Source organism: Erythrolamprus reginae, chromosome 1 (genome assembly GCF_031021105.1).
Source record: "Erythrolamprus reginae isolate rEryReg1 chromosome 1, rEryReg1.hap1, whole genome shotgun sequence".
In the NCBI taxonomy this organism is placed as follows: domain Eukaryota; kingdom Metazoa; phylum Chordata; class Lepidosauria; order Squamata; family Dipsadidae; genus Erythrolamprus; species Erythrolamprus reginae.
This window is the reverse complement of record NC_091950.1, coordinates 139,042,382-139,062,664: the sequence shown is the minus strand read 5'-3', so window position 1 is coordinate 139,062,664 and position 20,283 is coordinate 139,042,382. Positions and strand designations below refer to the sequence as shown.

Here is a 20,283-nt window from a genome sequence, read left to right as displayed (position 1 = left end):
GAGAAAGAGAAAAATGAGAAAATGATGGAGGGAAGGAACGAGGGAGAGGAAAATGAAACAAATGAGAGAAAAGGAAGAGGGAAGAGAGAAGTGGAGAGGAAGGAGGGAGGGAAGGAAGGAAGGAAGGAAGGAAAAATGGAGTTTGTTGATTTAAGTTTAAATTTACTTGTTAATAAAGAAGTATAAATTACTTAATTACTTATTACTTCTTCTTTATTTGAAATACTGTATTTGTTCCCATTTTGTTTTTTACTTTAAACAAGGTATGTGTAGTGTGCATAGGGATTTGTTCATAGGTTTTTTTTAATAGTCTGGCCCTCCAACAGTCTGAGGGTCAGTGAACTGGCCCCCTGTATAAAAAGTTTGGGGACCCCTGGTTTAAATGGACTGAAGCTAAGGACTGGATTGTTCTGGGTATTTTAATAGTCTGAATGTAATTGTGAAAAATCTATGAACTTTTTTTCTAGATAGATAGACTACAGTGAGCAGTAGAAGAAATCAAAACTGTATTCTATAGTTTTATGAGACAGCTTTAAGTTCCAAAAGATGACCTATAATATTTTAAGAAAACAAATTCTGGTTTAAAAGAAAACAAATACAAAAGTCACATAGTAGTCTAGCCAGAATTTTCAACTAATGATTAGATATTAGTACTGTTGTAGAATTCTATGGCCTAAGTGTAACTAGTGACCTGCTCTTCCGACAATTACACTGATTATCCCACCCAAGTGGAAAATTCAGAGTTGTCCTGAACTGACTCTCCATTAATTCATTTTCTACTTGGGTTTTTACTGTATTTTCTTCTGTACCTTTTCACTTTCAACTGGCTTATTTCTGTTTACTTGACTTTGCCATTCAGTATTGATAGCAGTTGTTATCAGCTGCTGGAAGGTATGTATAGAATCAGACTTTTAAGCTGGGACTGACCTCACTGACCTGTTAGAAACTTGCAAGACTGCCTTGTGGAACAAATAGGTTTGTTTTGAAACACCAAGAACTAGCTGTTAATTTTGAGGAATTTATTTTCAAATTTGCTTTAGGAATGACATTTATTGAAATTATTTTCAGTTTAGATTCTTTTAGATGTACAGTGTTCCCTCGATTTTCGCGGGTTTGAACTTCGCGAAAAGTCTATACCACGGTTTTTCAAAAATATTAATTAATTTTCCCTATACCACAATTTTTCCCGCCCGATGACATTATATGTCATCGCCAAACTTTCGTCAGCCTTTAATAAATATTTTTTTTAATAAACTTTAATAAATAAACATGGTGAGTAATAATCTAAATGGTTGCTAGGGGAATGGGAAATTGCAATTCAGGGGTTTAAAGTGTTAAGGGAAGGCTTGTGATACTGTTCATAGCAAAAAATAGTGTATTTACTTCCGCATCTCTACTTCGCGGAAATTCGACTTTCACGGGCAGTCTCGGAACACAACCTCCGCAAAAATCGAGGGAACACTGTACTTCAAAGTGCAAAATAATACCAGCAGATGACATGGTTCCCCAGATCAACACAGACTGTAGAAACCTCACACTGGACTTCAATCATCTTGCTATGGGTGTCACTCCATTCTTCCTTCATACTCTGGATCCTTGGTTTCCAAATGAAATTAAAAGTTTCCACAGTCTGTGTTGATTTAGTGAGTCATGTCATCTGCTGGTGTTGGTCCACTGTGCTTCATTAAGTCCAGGTTAATAGCCATTTACCGGGAGATTTTGGAGCACTTCATGCTTCCTTCCACAGCTGAGCTTTATGGGAAAGCTGACTTCAATTTTCCAGCAGGATTTGGCACCTGCCCACACTACCAAAAGTACCTAAACCAGTGATCGTGGTATATCCAATTTATATGTTTGTGTACCAAATATATCCACTAATCTAAAATTGTTCATTTTATAAAATCAAATTTCTCAGGATGAACTACAGAAGTTAGTACAGTTTGAAGTGCTTATGGAAAAATTATGGTAAATATTTTACCACCTATGTTTAGGTAGTCCTTAATTTACTACAGTTGGAACTGTAGTTGGAACTGCAGAATTTCCACTGCAAGTCATTGTAGCTGCAAGTTGAGTTGCTCCCAATTTTACAACTTTTACCTTGGGTTTTAAGCAATTCACCACAATTGTGAAGTGAATCACACAGTCATTAAGTGAATCTAACTTCCCCAATGGGCAACAAAAAGTCTCAGGGTTAACTGATGAAAGTTTGACCCATAGATTTACAGAACAGTTGTCAGTGGGTCCTTCACTGTATTTGTGATGAAGATGGCAATCTTTTTGAGCAACGGATTCTGTCTGGCTTCTTTCAGACAAGGAGTAAAGTAGGGTGTATCGCTTTAGCAGATAAACAAAAGCCACGATATGAAATGCCTAAGAATAATACCTCAAAATGCTCCTGATAGGAATAGTATGGATGTGAGAGAATACCTGCTAGAAACACCTCTTTTTCATTGGGGAAGGGCTGTAGTGAATCGTTTGGAGTGCTTAAGAGTAGAAGGTTTGCTGCTAATCTGGGCAGGAACAGTTATTGGCAATTAAGGGTTTTGGTGGAAGGGAATTGTTACTGGATGACCTACTATATTAGAGATAAGATTGAGTTCAGGTTCAGAAGCATTTGTATTCAAGAACCTTGATGACAAATTCATAATTAATTTCTGCTAACCAGGGGTGGTGTAGATAATGGGGCTATATGCTCTCAGTCCATCTACGTAGGATTGACAATCTACTTGTAATCCCTTCTGCTAAGACATTTGCTTGACCTTTTCCTCTCTTTTTCCCCTCAATTGCTGTTCAGCACTTTACCCGACTCTCCCCCAGACTCCGGATCCGAAGCTTACTCCCCTCAGCAGGTGAATGGTAAGTGCTAAGATTAGAGCCCAAGCACCAGCCTTCCCCCCCTCTTTGGTTGGCAGAAGTGGTTGGCTCTGAAATCTTTATCGGAAAAGGGAAAAACAGACTGTTGCAATACGTGAAGAGATTATCAGTTAGTAAATATTCTTAGACTTTTCGCCTATTGTTTTCCCACTACCCTTTTTGAAAGGGGGGGTTGGGTGGGCAGGACCAGGAACACAAGACTGTGTGGGAAGGGAAAGGTGTACTTCTGCCTTCCCAGCGAGAAGGAGAAATGGATAAGGGTGACCTGCCCTGTGAGGACATGGAGCAGAAGGATTAAGCCTCGTTTTGTCGGGTGAACATGTTGTTAAGACTCCTGCAGGTTTATGTAAAGACAAATCCGTGCTGGAAATGACGAGCAAAACAGAGGTATTGTCATGAGCTTGTTTTTAGGTGGTGAGTATACTCTGCGGCTCCTGCCCTCCCTTTGTGTGCTGTATTTGATGTCAAGGACTCTCTTCCCATTCTTGTGACAGGCACAGAAGTCGTAGGTGCATCACAGAGGGTGGGTCTTTCTCCCTCTCTCCCTCTTTCTCTCCCCACGCCCCCTTAAGCAGATGGCGCCTGTTCTGTGTTGCCCATGCTTTATAAGTGTGAAAGGGGAGAATTATGTCTCACTAGCTACTTTTGTTGTCTTTTTCTGAGGCTGAGACAACAGAATTAGCAAGCAACGGGCAAAAGAATTAAGGGTACCGTCCTGCCTGTGGCAAACTTTAGAAATTTCCCCTTGGCCCCTGCCTTTAAAATTTAAGCCTTGTTCATTGTGGAAGTAGCTCCTTCTCTTTTCTCTGTGAAAAAGGTCAAGAGTTCTTTTTATCTTACTACAAAAATCCCTGGAATTCCTCCTGGCCTTTTTTTTTTTTTAATGTAGCCAAGAGGCCAGAGTATTTGCCACAGAGTGAACTGCTTTCTCTCACCATTAAAACAACAGCACCTACCTCATCATCCTGGGGTGGGCAGGGGGAGGGGGGAATAATTGGAACTTCAGATTTTTGGGGTAATGCACAAACTCCAGGAAGCCCTGGAGTATGTATAAAGAGTTGCATTTCTGAGCTCATAACTTCAAGAATTCTTCTCTTGTTTTGAGAGAGGTGTTCGCATGCCAGGTAACCTTGAGATGTGAAAGACGAGATAGCTTTCAAGAACAGATATGTTGCTTCAATGTTCATGCTACGGTAGTGGTTATACGGTTCAATTTCCGAACAATAAGCATTTGGAGTTGCTGTTGCTGTTATACTACTTAGTTTATTACAAAGTCTAAAATTGTTTGAAAATTTAAATTATTGCAGGATTTTAGTATCATTTAGAGTACAATTCAGTGACCACGCCTTATCTTGAATTAGTGAAAAATTAGGTTTTGCTAATTTTTATTTTGTCTGTTCTGAAACAGCTGCCAATCATTGTTATTCCTAAAAGTTCTGGTGGTACTTGAGTACTTGTGGGGAGTGGGCGTTGTCAGGAGGGATTTCATTTGATGTCATTTCTAAGCTTCAACTTTTATTTAACTTTATTAATAAACATATTTTAATTTGCGTCCAACTTCACAATAAGCTTTTGTGATAGTTATTTTTAAGCAAGGAAATGGGAGAGTGCTAACGTTATTTTTTATGTTTTATGTCCGCCTCCTCTATGTTTAATCACACCCTCTAATTTCATAATAATTTTTGCTTCCTCCGTTAATGCCTCGTCCTACAGAAGAATCTGATTAATTGCCCTGAACATTAACTATTTCACTCCAATAACTTTAAAAGGTTGAAAAGGCACTATATCTGAATTTGTTCGAACAGAATGTTCGTTTTTCGAAAACTCTTTTGTTATTTATTTTCTGTGGGTGGATTTTTTTGGAGGAACCTTTGGATATTGGGAAGTTGAAGTCAGATAATAACGATGGCAAGAATTGAGGACAAAAGGATACCTGTTGGATGAATTGAATGTCTTATTATTTTGCACTGATCATTGTACTTATCGATCAGTACAAAAAATAGCAAAACGTTCCCAGTTATCAAACTGTGGCTAGCAGAATTAGGATAAACTCAGAATTGGGATGAACTCACACTGATTGCTTCACATATGAGCTAAAATATGTAACGGAATAGTTTAGGCACCCAATTTATTTTTACAGCATTGCTGAATAAAACGTTTGGTTCAAGGACACCTTTATATGTTTGTTTTGTTATAACCTGCCTTACAAAAGTGGTTTAATAAAATGTGCATGAAATCCATTTCATTTGTATTTATGTATACACACTCTTACATATATACACATATCATAGGATAAACAATCCCCGTGTAATATACACCTATAAACAGGGGTGGGCTTCTAGCCAGAACGCTAAATTGGGCTCGCCGCCAGTGCCGAAACAAGGGCGCACCTGCGGCTCCTTGCGCGATTTTGCTACCTCCACAGGTGCAGAAGCAAAATTGCGCTGACCCCGCAAGCACTCACGAGCCATGGCGGCGAGCTCAATTTAGCATTCTGGCTAGAAGCCCTCCCCTGTCTATAAAATACTTTAATATTGCTTTAATATTTAAGTAGCTTCTTCAATGTTGACCATTTCTAATTATTGTTGTGAGTACTATGTACTGTGCTGGTTGGGTTTGTCAATATATGAACTAACCAGCAATGCATGTTTGGAAGAAATAGTATAATGTTATTTTAAGAGCTAGGCTGCAATAATATTACTATAAGAGATAGGCTGCAATTATCCATAAAAGGGAGACAGTTGTGTTGCATTGTATTGTATTGTATTGTATTGCAATGTTGGTTGTTGGTGGCTATTGCAATTAGTATTGATAATGCTTGCTATATTGCTGTGTGCTAAGTTATGCTATGTGCTAAAGTATTGATATGTGCTAAGATAGAACTGTGTGCTGATATACCTGGTTTGTATTTGATATTGAGATTGTATTTGTGATTTGAAGTGTTTAGAGTTTATTCTACTTTGTTTCTGTATATAATGTATTATGTATTTACTAGACTGGTTTATTTTCCTGAATAGTTCATTGCTGTCTACTCACACCTTACTCTGTATTAAGTTTGTTTTGCGGATGATATATTTTTCCTAAACAACCTAACAATTGTTCCTAAAATGCAATGTGGACAGTTAAAAGTGCTGTTTGTTTGCAGGGTGGAGATGGAAGAATGGCTGTATTACTGGTCTTTCTGAACCATAATAATGCTTGCTTCTATTATTGATTTTTGTGGTCCAAATAGTGATCAAAATTAATCCCTGTTCTTCCATTCTTCTTTCGCGTGTTACCATTACAATCACATTCTGTAATATCTGTGGGTGATGAATGGACAGTGTGTTCATTTTGAGATTGGGCACCAGATTGGAGAAGGCCACACTAGTAAGCTTGGGAGGAAGCCAATATCTATAAGAAGTTTTGTCCTTTTTACCTCCTGAGTTTCTTATAATTCAAAGCATGTTAATTCTGGCTTTGAATGGAACTTTTTTGAGTTAATAAGAGTGCTAGCCCTATACTCTGACAGAGCAAATCCCTGTGTATACATTTCCAATTTTAAATCAGGCTTCAAAGTTAAGTAAACTTTCAATCTGTTGTACTAAGGAGGGATGTGAACTTGAGTCAAGGGCTTTGGTGAATGTTCTGCAGACACTTTCTGCAAGTTATAGTCTTCTAAATGAGATAGACTGCAACTTCCACTTGTTTTGACCATTAGCTATGACTGCTGTAGATGTTGGGAAATGCTTATTATGCTAAGCACCACCCTTAAAAGGCAGTACCTTTTTTCAGAGTAAAAGAGCCCCTTCCCCCCCCCAAAAAAAAGAGGGTGAAAACCTGGGGGCATCTTATACACAAAATGTAGCCCCACCCATCTGCTTCCATTCTTTGATCTCTGCCTGCTATCAATTTACCTCCTTGCAGCAAATAGCAGCAGAGCCTGATTAGCACAAGCCACTGATCTGCCTCCCGACACTCAACTGATTGATTAAAGTTGCCTGAAAAATGAAAGTGAAACTAAAAGTGCATGGAGGCAAATTGCTGCAGGGAGAAGCAACTGCTGAAATTGGCTATTTGTTTTTTTCTGCAAGGAGGTAAGTCAATAACTATAAATGGCTATAGAATGTTCAAATTATTAGACATTTTTAAAATACTGCTTTATTATTGTTCTAGACAACTTAACAAATGAAGAAGCTTTTTAAGATAAATGCTTGATCTGAAGAGGTCCAGTTCTATTGTATCTTCTTTTAAATAGCAGATAATACTTCCAGAAAGCTACATCAGTTTTAAAGATCTGCAAAAGTATAATCTGCAATGTCCTGTATTAGTATTAAGTATTAGTATTAAGATAAGGCAGCTGAGTTAAACCCTGACTTAGTCATGTTTGGAGTAGATCTATTTAAATAATTGGAAGGTGTTAGCGTGATTACATTTAAGAAAACTTTCTGGGATTAATATACTGTCGTAATGTACATTTCTCCATTTCTTTGCTATTTCTATGCACAACAAACAGTGTATATCATTTGCTGTTTGCCTGTTTGGCAAATTGCTAGGAGGCAAAGGCCTTTTGCTGGAGAGACGGAGTAACGACACGGACACCAGAGCTGGATTTAAAATTGGGTCATTTTTATTAACATAAATTTGCATAATTTATTCAAATACTTTGCATAAATTAGCATAAACAACTATGACCCGGAACTGGACCTGCAGGGTCAAACAAATACTTCCGGGGCGGAAATGACGTTATGCCAGTAAACATTCCTGGGCAACACATGGGCGTATCTCGATGCAAGGTCCAGGTGAGGGCCAGGCCGTCACCTGTGACCTTTTCTGCCATGCTGTGCATGAGGGGGGTCCCACCGGCTAACCCGAATCGGGGAATTAAAGGTGCAGGACCCAAAGACAGGTTCCCCCCAGCTGCTCAGGCAGAAACTCCCTCCATGAGCTTGCAGAGAACCTGTCAATCATCCCCAAAGATGCCCAAGGGAGAACGCGCGGTTGCTAAACCACCCAATTTTCCGCCCCTAACCTGCCTACCCAATGACCAAAGGTAAGCCAATTAACCTAATTAATGCAAGCACCCCCTAACCGCACAGCCATCACCCCAGTGTGGAATGGGCGAAAAAACAGCTCAGCTAAGAGGCAGAACTGCAAAAAATTCCCATTCGGCCCCCTAAGGGCGACCCCTAAGCACACTGCAAAATAGTGGAGGGCGGGCGGGTGTCTGCTTTGTAGCTTGGTCCGGGCGAAAAGGAAGAGCCCCGGGCCTGCTCGCCCTTATATAGGGCAAGCAGGCCCCGCCCGGACCAATCAGGGGCCTGGCCAATCAGGCCCCGATCTCCCGAGCGAAGTCTCGCATCGCGAGACTTCGCCCGGGATCCAAGATGGCGGCCGCCATGAGGGACCGTGTCTCCCGGTCCCTCCAGCAAAGCCTGCCTGCCGGGTAAGTCCGGCGCTGTCATTGCTGGAGAGACGGAGTAACGACACGGACACCAGAGCTGGATTTAAAATTGGGTCATTTTTATTAACATAAATTTGCATAATTTATTCAAATACTTTGCATAAATTAGCATAAACAACTATGACCCGGAACTGGACCTGCAGGGTCAAACAAATACTTCCGGGGCGGAAATGACGTTATGCCAGTAAACATTCCTGGGCAACACATGGGCGTATCTCGATGCAAGGTCCAGGTGAGGGCCAGGCCGTCACCTGTGACCTTTTCTGCCATGCTGTGCATGAGGGGGGTCCCACCGGCTAACCCGAATCGGGGAATTAAAGGTGCAGGACCCAAAGACAGGTTCCCCCCAGCTGCTCAGGCAGAAACTCCCTCCATGAGCTTGCAGAGAACCTGTCAATCATCCCCAAAGATGCCCAAGGGAGAACGCGCGGTTGCTAAACCACCCAATTTTCCGCCCCTAACCTGCCACAGGAGCGGGGGTCAGATCTCTATCTTGGCCCCCCGACTCCCCCCTCTAGCTGCGCCAGCTCACGCAGAGACCGCTGCAGGTCCTGTAAGAAGATGGCGTTCCCCTGGTCAGACAGGTGAACGCCATCATCACGGTAGAGCCATGGCTGGTCTATTGATATAAGGGGATGAGGTATTACTACTCCACCCAACTCTCTAACTGTTTTACCCCTAGCCCTATTCACCCGTCGCCTAGCCCGGTGAATGGCCCTAAGGGGAGAGGCGTCCCTCCAAACAAGCCTAGGTAATAGTTCTGACCACACCACTTGCGTGGTGGGCCAGACCTCACGAAGCCTTCCCAGGTCTTCGCGTGCCTGGATGATCAGCGCCAGGCCTCCCAGTATGCGCAGGTCATTGCCACCTAAGTGCAATACCAGCCACCTGGGTGCGGCCAAGGACACTGCCCACCCAAACCCACTTGGGAACGACTCCAGGAGCCGCCCCCCACATTGCCGGGCGCAGCCACCAAATGCTGACCGCCCAGCACACCGGTAGGAGACCCTCCCACCGCATACCTCTCCGGCCCACCAGGTAACCCTGACCCGCCGCCCCAGGGACGGCTGGGTCCCGACAGCGCTCCTGGCCGCCAGGCGGCCGGCCCAGCAAATCATGCTGTGGCCACACAGCAGCGCCGTCGGTGTCACGTCAGCCTGGGGACCTGCAAGAGGAAACACACGCAGAGAGGTCACCTAGCCTAAGCCCTGCCTAGGATCCTCAGCGGCCTAACATAACCCAAATATGCCGCTGACCGCCAGCGGCCGATCACCCGAATCCAGTGGGCCGGGAAACCAGAAAGTGCCGTGCTAGTGGCGGCGCCGATACGGAACGAACGCGTTCCATAACCGGCGGGAGCCGTGCCCACCTGGGCCATAGCCCTGGGTACTAACGACAAAAGTACAAACGGGTCAGAAGGGGTACCGTCCCAATGCCTAGACGGGTACCCCAGACCTGATCCCCGCAGAAAACACCAAAGCTGTAGGGCGGCCACCGTACACACTGATTGGTCGGCGGCCGCACTAGGTAGATGGTAACCCCTCTGCGTGGCTGATCTGACTTAGACCGCCTTACCACAAGGGACCCCCCCTTGTCTAACGGCCAGATCAGCGTGCTGGAAGGCACGGAGCGAATTGCCAGCCTGAGATGAGGCCAGGCCTCGCTGACCCCAAGGGCCCCAAGCATGACACCAGTCGCTGCACCAGAAAGACGGGCCTCTTACAATGAGGAACACAGACTGCCAAAAACCACGTTGATTAAAGACAGCTGCTCCACCGTCAGAGCCTGACGAGTGTCACCAGGGGCCCCCGCTCGCTCCCCATACAGCCCTCCAGCACCTGCCGGATGCAAAGTCACCCGGAACAAGCAGCCAACCCCCCGCCTTGTACAGAAAGGCGAGGCCGGCTAACCAGAACCGGATCGTCCTAACTGACAGGCCACGCTGCCCAAGCTGGACGCAGAACCCGGCCAGGCGCTATACAGGGACGGGACAGCTAAGCTGCTAACCCCCGCCCTGCCTGAAATCCCCAAAACTCCTAACCCGCACGCTGGTATGCCCCAAGGGTGCCGGGCGTTACAGACAAGGGGATTGCCCGGGATGCCGCGACTCTCCACCACTCCGGATCCCTCCCAGACTCCAGAGGTGGCTGGGGAACACTTCTGGCAACTTCCGGGCCACGGGGCCAGGGTCCGAAACCTGGGCAACTGACCACGGGACAAGGCATCAGCAACCCCGTTATCTAAACCGGGGACATGCTTAGCCAAAAACAATGCGTTTAGAGACAAGGACCTGTGCACAAAATGGCGGACAAGCCGCATGACCCTGTCGCTCTTTGATGACAGGGCATTCACCACATGGACAACCGCTAGGTTGTCACACCAAAAGTGCACAGTCTTGTCCCTAAACTGCTCACCCCAAAGCTCCAAGGCCACTATTAAGGGGAAGAGCTCCAGGAACGTAAGGTCCTTAACCAACGAAGTGGCACTCCATTCCGGAGGCCATGCCGACCAACACCACTGGTCACCTAACACTACCCCGAAACCACAAGTCCCCGCGGCGTCAGAGCAGAGCTGCAACTCAGCTTCCAACAGAAGCTCGTGCCTCCAGAAAGACAACCCGTTAAATCTATCCAAAAAATCCCGCCACACGCCGAGGTCAGCCCTGACCCCGGCGCAAAGGCGGGTACGATGATGGGGCAAACGGAGCCCCTTCATCGCATCATACCACCTCCTGGAAAAAGCCCCTCCAGGAACAACTACCCGACAGGCAAAATTAAGAATGCCTGCCAGTTCCTGAAGCTGCCGTAGGGTCACCTTCCGGCAGCCCAGGACCTCATCGAGCTTCCGCTTGATCTTTACCAACTTCTCTAGGGGCAATCTGGAAGATTGCTCCTCTGAGTCCAATTCAATACCCAGGAAGGTAATCCTGGTGGCGGGGCCTTCGGTCTTCTCAGAGGCTAAAGGCACCCCTAATTGAGCACAAAGGGCTTCGAAGTCCCGCATCAAAGCAAACATTGCTCCGAATGCGCAGGCCCCGCCAGAAGGAAATCGTCAAGGTAGTGAACGACCGTACCCAGGCCACTTCGTCTCCTGAGCGCCCACTCCAAGAAGGTGCTAAAACTCTCGAAAAGAGAGCACGAGACAGAGCACCCCATGGGCAAAGCTCTGTCCACGTAATAGCCCCCCTCGAAATGAAAGCCCAACAGCTCAACGTCGCCTGGGTGTATGGGGAGGAGCCGGAATGCCGACTTAATGTCGCATTTACCCATAAGGGCTCCCACCCCACACTTCCTAACCATAGTCACGGCTGCATCAAAGGACGCATACCGGACTGAACACAGCTCGTCAGGAATGAAATCATTCACTGACTCCCCTTTTGGAAAAGACAAATGGTGAATCAACCTAAATTCACCGCTCGCCTTTTTGGGGACCACACCTAAGGGAGACACACGAAGATTCGGGAAGGGCGGCTCCGCAAAGGGCCCCAGGACCCTGCGTTCAGCAACCTCCTTCCCAATCTTCTCCCTAACAATGTCTTCATGACCAACAACCGACCTAAGGTTGTCAGACATGAAGGCCCTCCTAACACCCTGATAAGGGATCCTAAATCCCTGCACAAAACCTAGCAAGAGAGCGGCCGCTCTCGAGCGAGGGTGGTAGTCGCCCAACCAACCCTCAAGCACCCTTAAATTAATTGGGCTGGGCCCCTTTTCCCCCAGCAGGTGGGGAAGGCTTTGGGGGACCCGAGCCTTTCTTTTCACTCCCCTTCTTGGGGCGGGGGCACACGGCTGCGGAATGGTTTCCCCCACAACCTCCGCAGGCGTGACGAAACCTGCAAAAGGGGCGAAAACACGCCCCCTTTGCAGCGAACTCGTGACAAATTAAAGAGGCACCCTTACTGACGGCACCCGCCACAGCCTTTGCCGGCGCGGGCGTCGCAGGCTCCTCCTCCATGAAATGACCGCTATCGGTCCTATCACAGCCCTCCTTCCCCGACATATGAGTGGCCTGGAACCACAGGTCCGGAACCACCATATTCCAAGGCAAGTAGGGTTCATGGGCAATGCGCATACGGAAGCCCTTGTCATAGTGCCTCCATATGGTCCCCCCATACTCGAAATGGGCCCTCGCTATCAGGTCGATGTACTTCAACAAGGCAGCGGCCCTCTCCGGCTGCCTCTGAATGACCACCGACGCAAAGGTCAGAAATGCATACAGCCACGAGCTGAAGCATTTCGTGACCTTTGTCTTTTTCACCTTCTCCCCAGGGACAATCTCTTTATCTTGTTTAGGGACCTCCCTGTTCAGGAGGGAGAACAAATCAACGTATTCCCCCCGCCAGATTGCCTCCTTAACTGAGGGGTGCAGATGGTACCCTAAAGGTGTGGCGGGCAACCCACAAGGGATAGCCCCAGGCTTGATGCTGGCGAACGGGTCCCACACCGTGGTGGCCCCCGAGCCCAGCATCCCAAGCCCCGGCGGGTACATGAATGGGACCGGTGGCATAATAGCCGGTGGAGGAGGAATCCAACCCCCCACCCCCGCCCCAGGCGGGACAGGCACCCCCAGCGCCCCCGCTGGCGGAGCCGGCGGGGACCAAACCTGACCGCAGGTGCCTGCAGCAGCCCCCGTGAAGCTGTTGCCACCCCCCAAGGCTGGTGGGATGAACCCGGGACCCTGAATGGGCAGGAGCGGAGATGTGCCTACATGTGGTGCAACCTCACCTGCCCCGTAAGGGGTCGAAGCCATCCACGGTGGGCCCATCCTGGCTGGGCCCTGGAACGATGACCATTGCCCATGCTGGGCCATCTGTCCAGCCTGGCCGGTCTGTCCGGTGCTGCCCGCTTGTCCGGGGCCTGCCATCCGCACTTCATGGGCCACGTGCCCAGCTGGGGCCGACTCCTCTTCGGGGTCTGCGCCCCAAGCCGCGGTGGCAGCCGGGGAAAGCCCCTCCGGGCCTGCCCCCGACCTCCACCTCTCCAACTCGTCGAGCCGCTCCAGGACCCTGGCCCAGGAAAGAGAAGGAGACACCTCGGGTTGAGGGACTGTGGGCATAAACCCAGCCACCCCCCCAACCGGGATCCCCCCCGGGGGCCCCTCTGCCGCCGCCCGAGCCCGAGCAGACGGCCTGGCAGCCCTCCTGGGCCGCACCACCGGTTGGGCCGGGAGGGCCTTAGCTGGCCGTTTCTTAGGGGCCATGCCACTAACTGCTATCTTTAAACAATAAGGAATAGGCGAGACAAAGTCCTCCCCAAAAGGGCCCTGCACCACTGGGACAAGGCCCGCTCCAAATAGCAGGCCTAAGCGGAGCTAAAACCCCCCGGGAAGCCAATTCCCCCCTATTCCCGAGGGCAACAAGGCCCAGACACCGGGCCTTTATCCCAGGCCTCGATTCCCAGCGACCCCCGCACGCCCGCGAGGCCACCAGAAGGCAGCACCACCCTTGCCCTGACACAGAACAATGAGGCTCCAAACCGGAGCGGAGCCAGCCGATGCTGGCTCCGCTGATGAAGAAAGCAGGCTTTTCACCCCCACAGGCCACAAAATGGCGCCTCGCACGAGGTCGCCAAACAAAATGGCCGCCGCAAGCAGACAAACGAATGTCTGCTTTGTAGCTTGGTCCGGGCGAAAAGGAAGAGCCCCGGGCCTGCTCGCCCTTATATAGGGCAAGCAGGCCCCGCCCGGACCAATCAGGGGCCTGGCCAATCAGGCCCCGATCTCCCGAGCGAAGTCTCGCATCGCGAGACTTCGCCCGGGATCCAAGATGGCGGCCGCCATGAGGGACCGTGTCTCCCGGTCCCTCCAGCAAAGCCTGCCTGCCGGGTAAGTCCGGCGCTGTCATTTTCTTTGTTTTTCTCACCCAAAACTAAGGTGCATCTTATACTCCGGTGTGTCTTATACCCTGAAAAATATGGTACTTCCTTTGGAAAGTTTGCTCTATATAGACTGCCTCAGCAATGTAATTACCTTTACAAGCATTATGAGCATCTTATGTTATACACCATGTCTAAAAATGATAAGAAAGAGAATTTATTGTATTTTTCTTTTTGGCATGCATTGAGTATTTTTCACTGGAAATGATGATTATCTCAGATGAATAAAATGGTTCCTGTATGAACTACGTTGAAATTAAACCTTGTACAGGATCTCATTTTGCAAACTTGTTTATTATTCAAACATGAAAAAGCTAAGAGGTTGGTTATTAATTCTATTATCTAGAATGTTCTATTCCAAAATAGAAAATTTACTGTCTCTTTGTATGGGTCTTAGTGTATTTTTATCCAACATTTTATGCTTTTTCAGATTCAGTATTGTCTTAAGAGACAACAATCTTTCTCCATTACTAAGTTATAGAACTACCCACCAACTGACAAAGAACCAATAACCTTAAACTTGCTGTTCCCTCCTTAATTCCTATTCTGTCTCAGTTCGTCATCACTGCCAGTAATTTAATTTTCCTTCACTAGATAATGTCAGAATAAGGTGGAAAACATTACTTCAACTTCAATACAGTTAAAGATGACCTCAGTGTATCTCAATCATGGCATTGGAATGAGAAGAAAATAGAATCATGTTGGTGCGGTAGAAAAAAGTTCCTGGGGCAGAACTGAAAAGAAGGAAGTCAAATGATAAGTGCAGCTTTGAATGAGGAGAATAAACAGTAAAAGTGAAGTGGGAAAAGGTGTATAATCAGAAATAAACTAGAATCTGAATTGAAAATAATTATAAAGAAGCTGACAGTTAATATATATTTCTGGAGAAAGCATTAGTAGGTGACCAAAGTTTAAAAATGTAGTTTGTTTCTTATTTTATATTACTGCTCTCTATTTCTATAAGCAAAGTCAGAACAATGTCAGAACTCGAAATAAGCAAATGTCAATATTCCCTGTGATATATAAACATAACTAGCTGTAGCTTTTTTCCATCATGCAGAAGGATAATATATCAGACTAATCATATAACATATTTCTCAGTTTGGCTCTCTACGTCTCAAATTGTGGAGGGAATGGAATGGTTGTTTTTTTTAATGTTTTTGGAGTTTTTAAAAGATTTTTAATTAGTCAATTGGATTTAAAATATTGTGTACTGTATATTTTATATTTTGTGAGCTGCCCCGAGTCCTTGGAGAGGGGCAGCATAGAAATCCAATTAATTAATTAATTAATTAATTAATTAATTAATTAATTAATTAATTAATTAATTCCTTAGTTTGTTCTAGTATGAATTTACCTGCTGCCTGATAGTGGTTTTTCTGGATTTGAACTTGCTAAAATCTTTATTTTTTATGTTTGTTCTTATTCTTTTTTAATTCATTTATTCTAGACAACGCATATTTAAATATATTTAAATGTTATAGTTGTTAATACATGTTGTATAATATTTTATTTATTTTATTTATTTATTTTGTCAAACAATTATAGAGTGGTAATTTGTACAAATAAAACATTAGATAAGTAATGATAAAAAGTAACAAAAGAAGACAATAGGACAGGAACGGTAGGCACAGTGGTGCGCTTATGCACGCCCCTTACAGACCTCTTAGAAAGGAGGAGAGGTCAATTGTAGATAATCTAAGGCTAAAGGTTTTGGGATTAGGAGTAGAAACCACAGAATCAGGTAGTGCATTCCAGGCGTTGATTACTCTGTTGCTGAAGTCGTATGTTTTGCAGTCAAGTTTGGAGCGGTTGACATTTAGTTTAAATCGATTTCATACTTGTGTGTTGTTGTGGTTGAAGGTGAAGTAATCGTTAACAGGTAGGACATTTTGGTATATGATTTTATGAACTATAATTAAGTTGGAACGGAGACGATGGAGTTGTAAATTGTCTAAACCAAAAATTTCAAGTCTGGCGGAGTAAGGTATTTTGTTGTGAGAAGAGGAGTGAAGGACTCTTCTTGTGAAATATTTCTGGACTCTCTCAATTGTGTTGATGTCAGATATGTAATGTGGTTCCATACAGGTGAGCTGTATTCTAGGATTGGTCTGACAAATATTTTGTAAGCTCTTGTTAGCAGTTCATAATTACCAGAGAAGGAAGCTGCAAAAGATTAGGTTAACAACTCTTAAAGCCTTTTAGCAATGTTGTTGCAGTGGGCTCTAGGACTTAGGTCATTGGATATGAGTACTCCAATGTCTTTGACAGATTGAGGGTTATCAATAAGTTCAATTCCTCCAAGTTTATATTTAGTATTCTGATTCTTTTTACCAATGTGTAAGACAGAGCATTTAGTGGTGGAGATTTGAAGTTGCCAGGTTTTAGACCATTCTGCTACGTGGTCAAGGTCTTTTTGAAGGGTAACAGCATTGTCGGTGGTATTAAATAGTTTGACATCATCTGCAAAGAGAATGCAATTGCTAGTGATGCTATCGCAAAGATCGTTTATGTATAGTATGAAGAGTGTTGGTCCTAAAACACTACCTTGAGGGACACCACTGTTAACAGGAGCAGGAAGAGAAGTGGCACTTCCTATTTTGATCACTTGTTGTCTGTTAGATAGGAATGCTGTTAACCAATTGTGTAGTAGTCCAGAGATGCCGTAGGATTTGAGTTTCAGAAGAAGTTTGTCGTGGACAACTGAGTCAAAGGCTTTGCAAAAGTCAATATAGATCGCATCAATTGGATTACCTTGGTCAAGTTGAGTGGTCCAAATGTTTTTACAACAAGCAATAAATCAGAATCAGAATCATAAAATTAGCAGTTTTGTATCAAATGCAGCAAGAATCTGCTGCACGAATCCCAGCAACCGATTAGATCCCCAGAGTTGGCCTTCTCCGGGTCCCGTCGACTAAACAATGTCGTTTGGCGGGTCCCAGGGCAAGAGCCTTCTCTGTGGCGGCCCCAACTCTCTGGAACCAGCTCCGACTCTCTGGAACCCCCCAGAGATTAGAACTGCCCCCACCCTCCTTGCCTTCCATAAACTCCTTAAAACCCACCTTTGCCACCAGGCATGGGGGAATTGAGATATCTCCCCCGGGCCTATACAATTTATGTATAGTATGTTTGTATATATGTCTGATTAATAATGGGGTTTTTAAAATGTTTTTAAATTATTAGATTTGTTATGAATTGTTCTATTGCTGTTGTGAGCCACCCCGAGTCTACGGAGAGGGGCGGCATACAAATCCAATAAATGAATGGATGGATGAATGAATGAATGAATGAATGAATGAATGAATGAATGAATGAATCAATCAATCAATCAATCAACAAACAAACAAACAAACAAATATAGCTTCAGTGAGCATCTGTTAAATTTAGTACCTCTGTTAAGGGTTTTTTTAAATATAGAGAAGGGCTGAAATCTAACCATTGCCCTTTACAAATATTGCTGCAGTATTGCCATACAGCTCCCAACTACTGGTGAAAAAGCTGATAATCTTGTTGTTTTAATGAAAGCTGAAACTCTCAAGGAGAAGGCCTGGAACGTCTCTATTATTGAACTGACATTTTGTATTTATTATTTTGTGCTACTCTGACTTAGAGCTGAAATGGGATGATTGATTGTAGCTTAGGACTTCTGAAAACAGGGAACTGACACTTTTCATTTAGATTAATCCATCTTTCTGGTTCTTTTTAGATCCCCACCTTCTTCGAACGATGACTCCTGAGAATATGTGTCAAGTTACTCCCCCTTCACGGTTAGAGCATCCCCCACCCCCTCCACCTCCTCCACCCCCACCCCACCTTCAGGGACTGCCACCACCACTTCCTCCTCATCCACATCACCAGCAGCACAGCCATCACTATCCCAGCATGCAACGGGACATGTACTCGAAGGCTGAGCCTCTGATGCCACAGTTCACTATAGGGCAAGGCATGTCACCTGGGGACCTCCATCACGCTCAGCAGTCGCAGATGCTTCATCAACTACTTCAACAACACGGCGCAGAGTAAGTTATTTGGAGGCAAGGTTGGAAAGGTATCAGAGGAGTACATTTATGGCTGGAAACTTTTTGCCTCTTGTAGGTCAGGGTGTGACTGTCAGTTGGAGGCTAGTAATCTAATTTAGTCTTTCCTACTGGACAACTGTATGTCTGGGATACAAGATGTGTGCATGTTTATGTATAGCATAATATACAGTATATTTACTCATACACACATACATACAAAGGCTAAATTTGAATAAACATTACCTTTGCATCCCTGTTGTAATTTATAATTGATTTCCACAGACTTCCAGTGCACCCTGCCAAGAAGAGGAAACACTCTGAGTCACCATCAAACACACTCAATGCCCAGATGTTCAATGGGATGATAAAACAGGAGCCAGGTACAGGATCTGTACCCCTCAACCCAGACAGAGTTCAGACACCTCCCTGGCATCAGCAGGGGGCGCTCTCCCCAGGTTTGTCCTGTAGTTATTCCTTCTGTTCTGTTCTACTATTATCAGTACACAGATACTATTTATGCTCCAAAGAGGTAGATTTTTTTTATTAAGTAGTACACAGAGAACAAGGTATCGGGTCTGGGCTGAAGCTCACAGAATGGCAGTGTATTTTCAGGAAGAGCATCTTTGTACAACCGCACTGAGAGTGGGAAGTGAGAAGTCTCATCATTTGTAAAAAAAAAGGAAAAGAAAACTGATGACAATTAGTCTTCAACTTATGACCATTCATTTAGCAACCGTTCAAAGTTACACTGGGGCTGAAAAATATGACTTAAGTCATAACGTTAAGTCATAACGACCATTGCTCATGCTTTCAGTTGTTGGGAGGGTTCCCACGGATGTGTGGTTGTGATCAGGCATATGTCAGGGTTCCAGGTAACATCCAAACTTAAATCGAAGTCCCAAGTCAAGGCATTGTTTAAAATTCCAATTTAATTCTGGAGCCATCCTGGCACCTTCACAGGAGAATCCTAATCTGAATTCCTTGCCCCTCCCAACCTGTCACGTTGCCCATTCAGGTTGTGGCAGTATGACAGCTTCTTCTTCCGTTTATGCTCTGGTGGTGGACATTGATGGCCTTGAACTTTTCGAAAGAATGCTTTGCATCTGCCTCTGTTCCTTCGTGAATTACCCCTTCCAAGTTTATTATTTATTTTATTTATTTTATTTATTGGATTTGTATGCCACCCCTCTCCGCAGACTCGGGGCGGCTAACAACAATGATAAAAACAGCATGTAGAAATTCAATTAATAAAACAACTAAAAACCCTTATAATAAAACCAAACATACACACAAACATACCATGCATAACTTGTAATGGCCTAGGGGAAAGGAATACCTTAACTCCCCCATGCCTGGCGGCATAAATGAGTCTTGAGTAGTTTACGAAAGACAGTGAGGGTGGGGGCAGTTCTAATCTCCGGGGGGAGTTGGTTTCAGAGGGCCGGGGTTGCCACAGAGAAGGCTCTTCCCCTGGGGCCCGCCAAACGACATTGTTTAGTTGACGGGACCCAGAGAAGGCCAACTCTGTGGGACCTTATCGGTCGCTGGGATTCGTGCGGTAGCAGGCGGTTCCGGAGGTAATCTGGTCCCATGCCATGTAGGGCTTTAAAGGTCATGACCAACACTTTGAATTGTGACCAGAAACTGATCGGCAGCCAATGCAAGCCACGGAGTGTTGAAGAAACGTGGGCGAATCTTGGAAGCCCCATGACAGCTCTTGCAGCCGCGTTCTGCACGATCTGAAGTTTCCGAACACTTTTCAAAGGTAGCCCCATGTAGAGAGTGTTGCAGTAATCGAACCTCGAGGTGATGAAGGCATGAGTGACTGTGAGCAATGACTCCCTGTCCAAATAGGGCCGCAACTGGTGCACCAGGCGAACCTGGGCAAACGCCCTCCTCGCCACAGGCGAAAGATGATGTTCCAATGTCAGCTGTGGATCGAGGAGGACGCCCAAGTTGCGAACCCTCTCTGAGGGGGTCAGTAGTCCCCCCCCATGGTAATGGACGGACAGATGGAATTGTCCTTGGGAGGCAAGATCCACAGCCACTCCGTCTTGTCTGGGTTGAGTTTGAG

The 20,283-nt window shown here is 45.5% G+C and overlaps 1 protein-coding gene across 3 annotated transcripts in view; it reads left to right on the top strand.

Annotated features, from left to right (window-relative positions):
- MYRF (myelin regulatory factor) overlaps window positions 1-20,283 on the top strand; it is a 147,700-nt gene that overhangs the window by 66,812 nt on the left and 60,605 nt on the right. For 2 of the 3 annotated variants that reach the window (XM_070766919.1, XM_070766909.1), the window contains exons 4-6: window positions 2,795-2,856; window positions 17,897-18,209; window positions 18,492-18,664. In XM_070766919.1, coding sequence (XP_070623020.1) covers window positions 2,795-2,856; window positions 17,897-18,209; window positions 18,492-18,664 — 548 coding nt within the window. Of the gene's footprint in view, window positions 1-2,794; window positions 2,857-3,148; window positions 3,262-17,896; window positions 18,210-18,491; window positions 18,665-20,283 lie in introns of those variants that run through there. The other variant, XM_070766928.1, reaches the window with a different exon arrangement.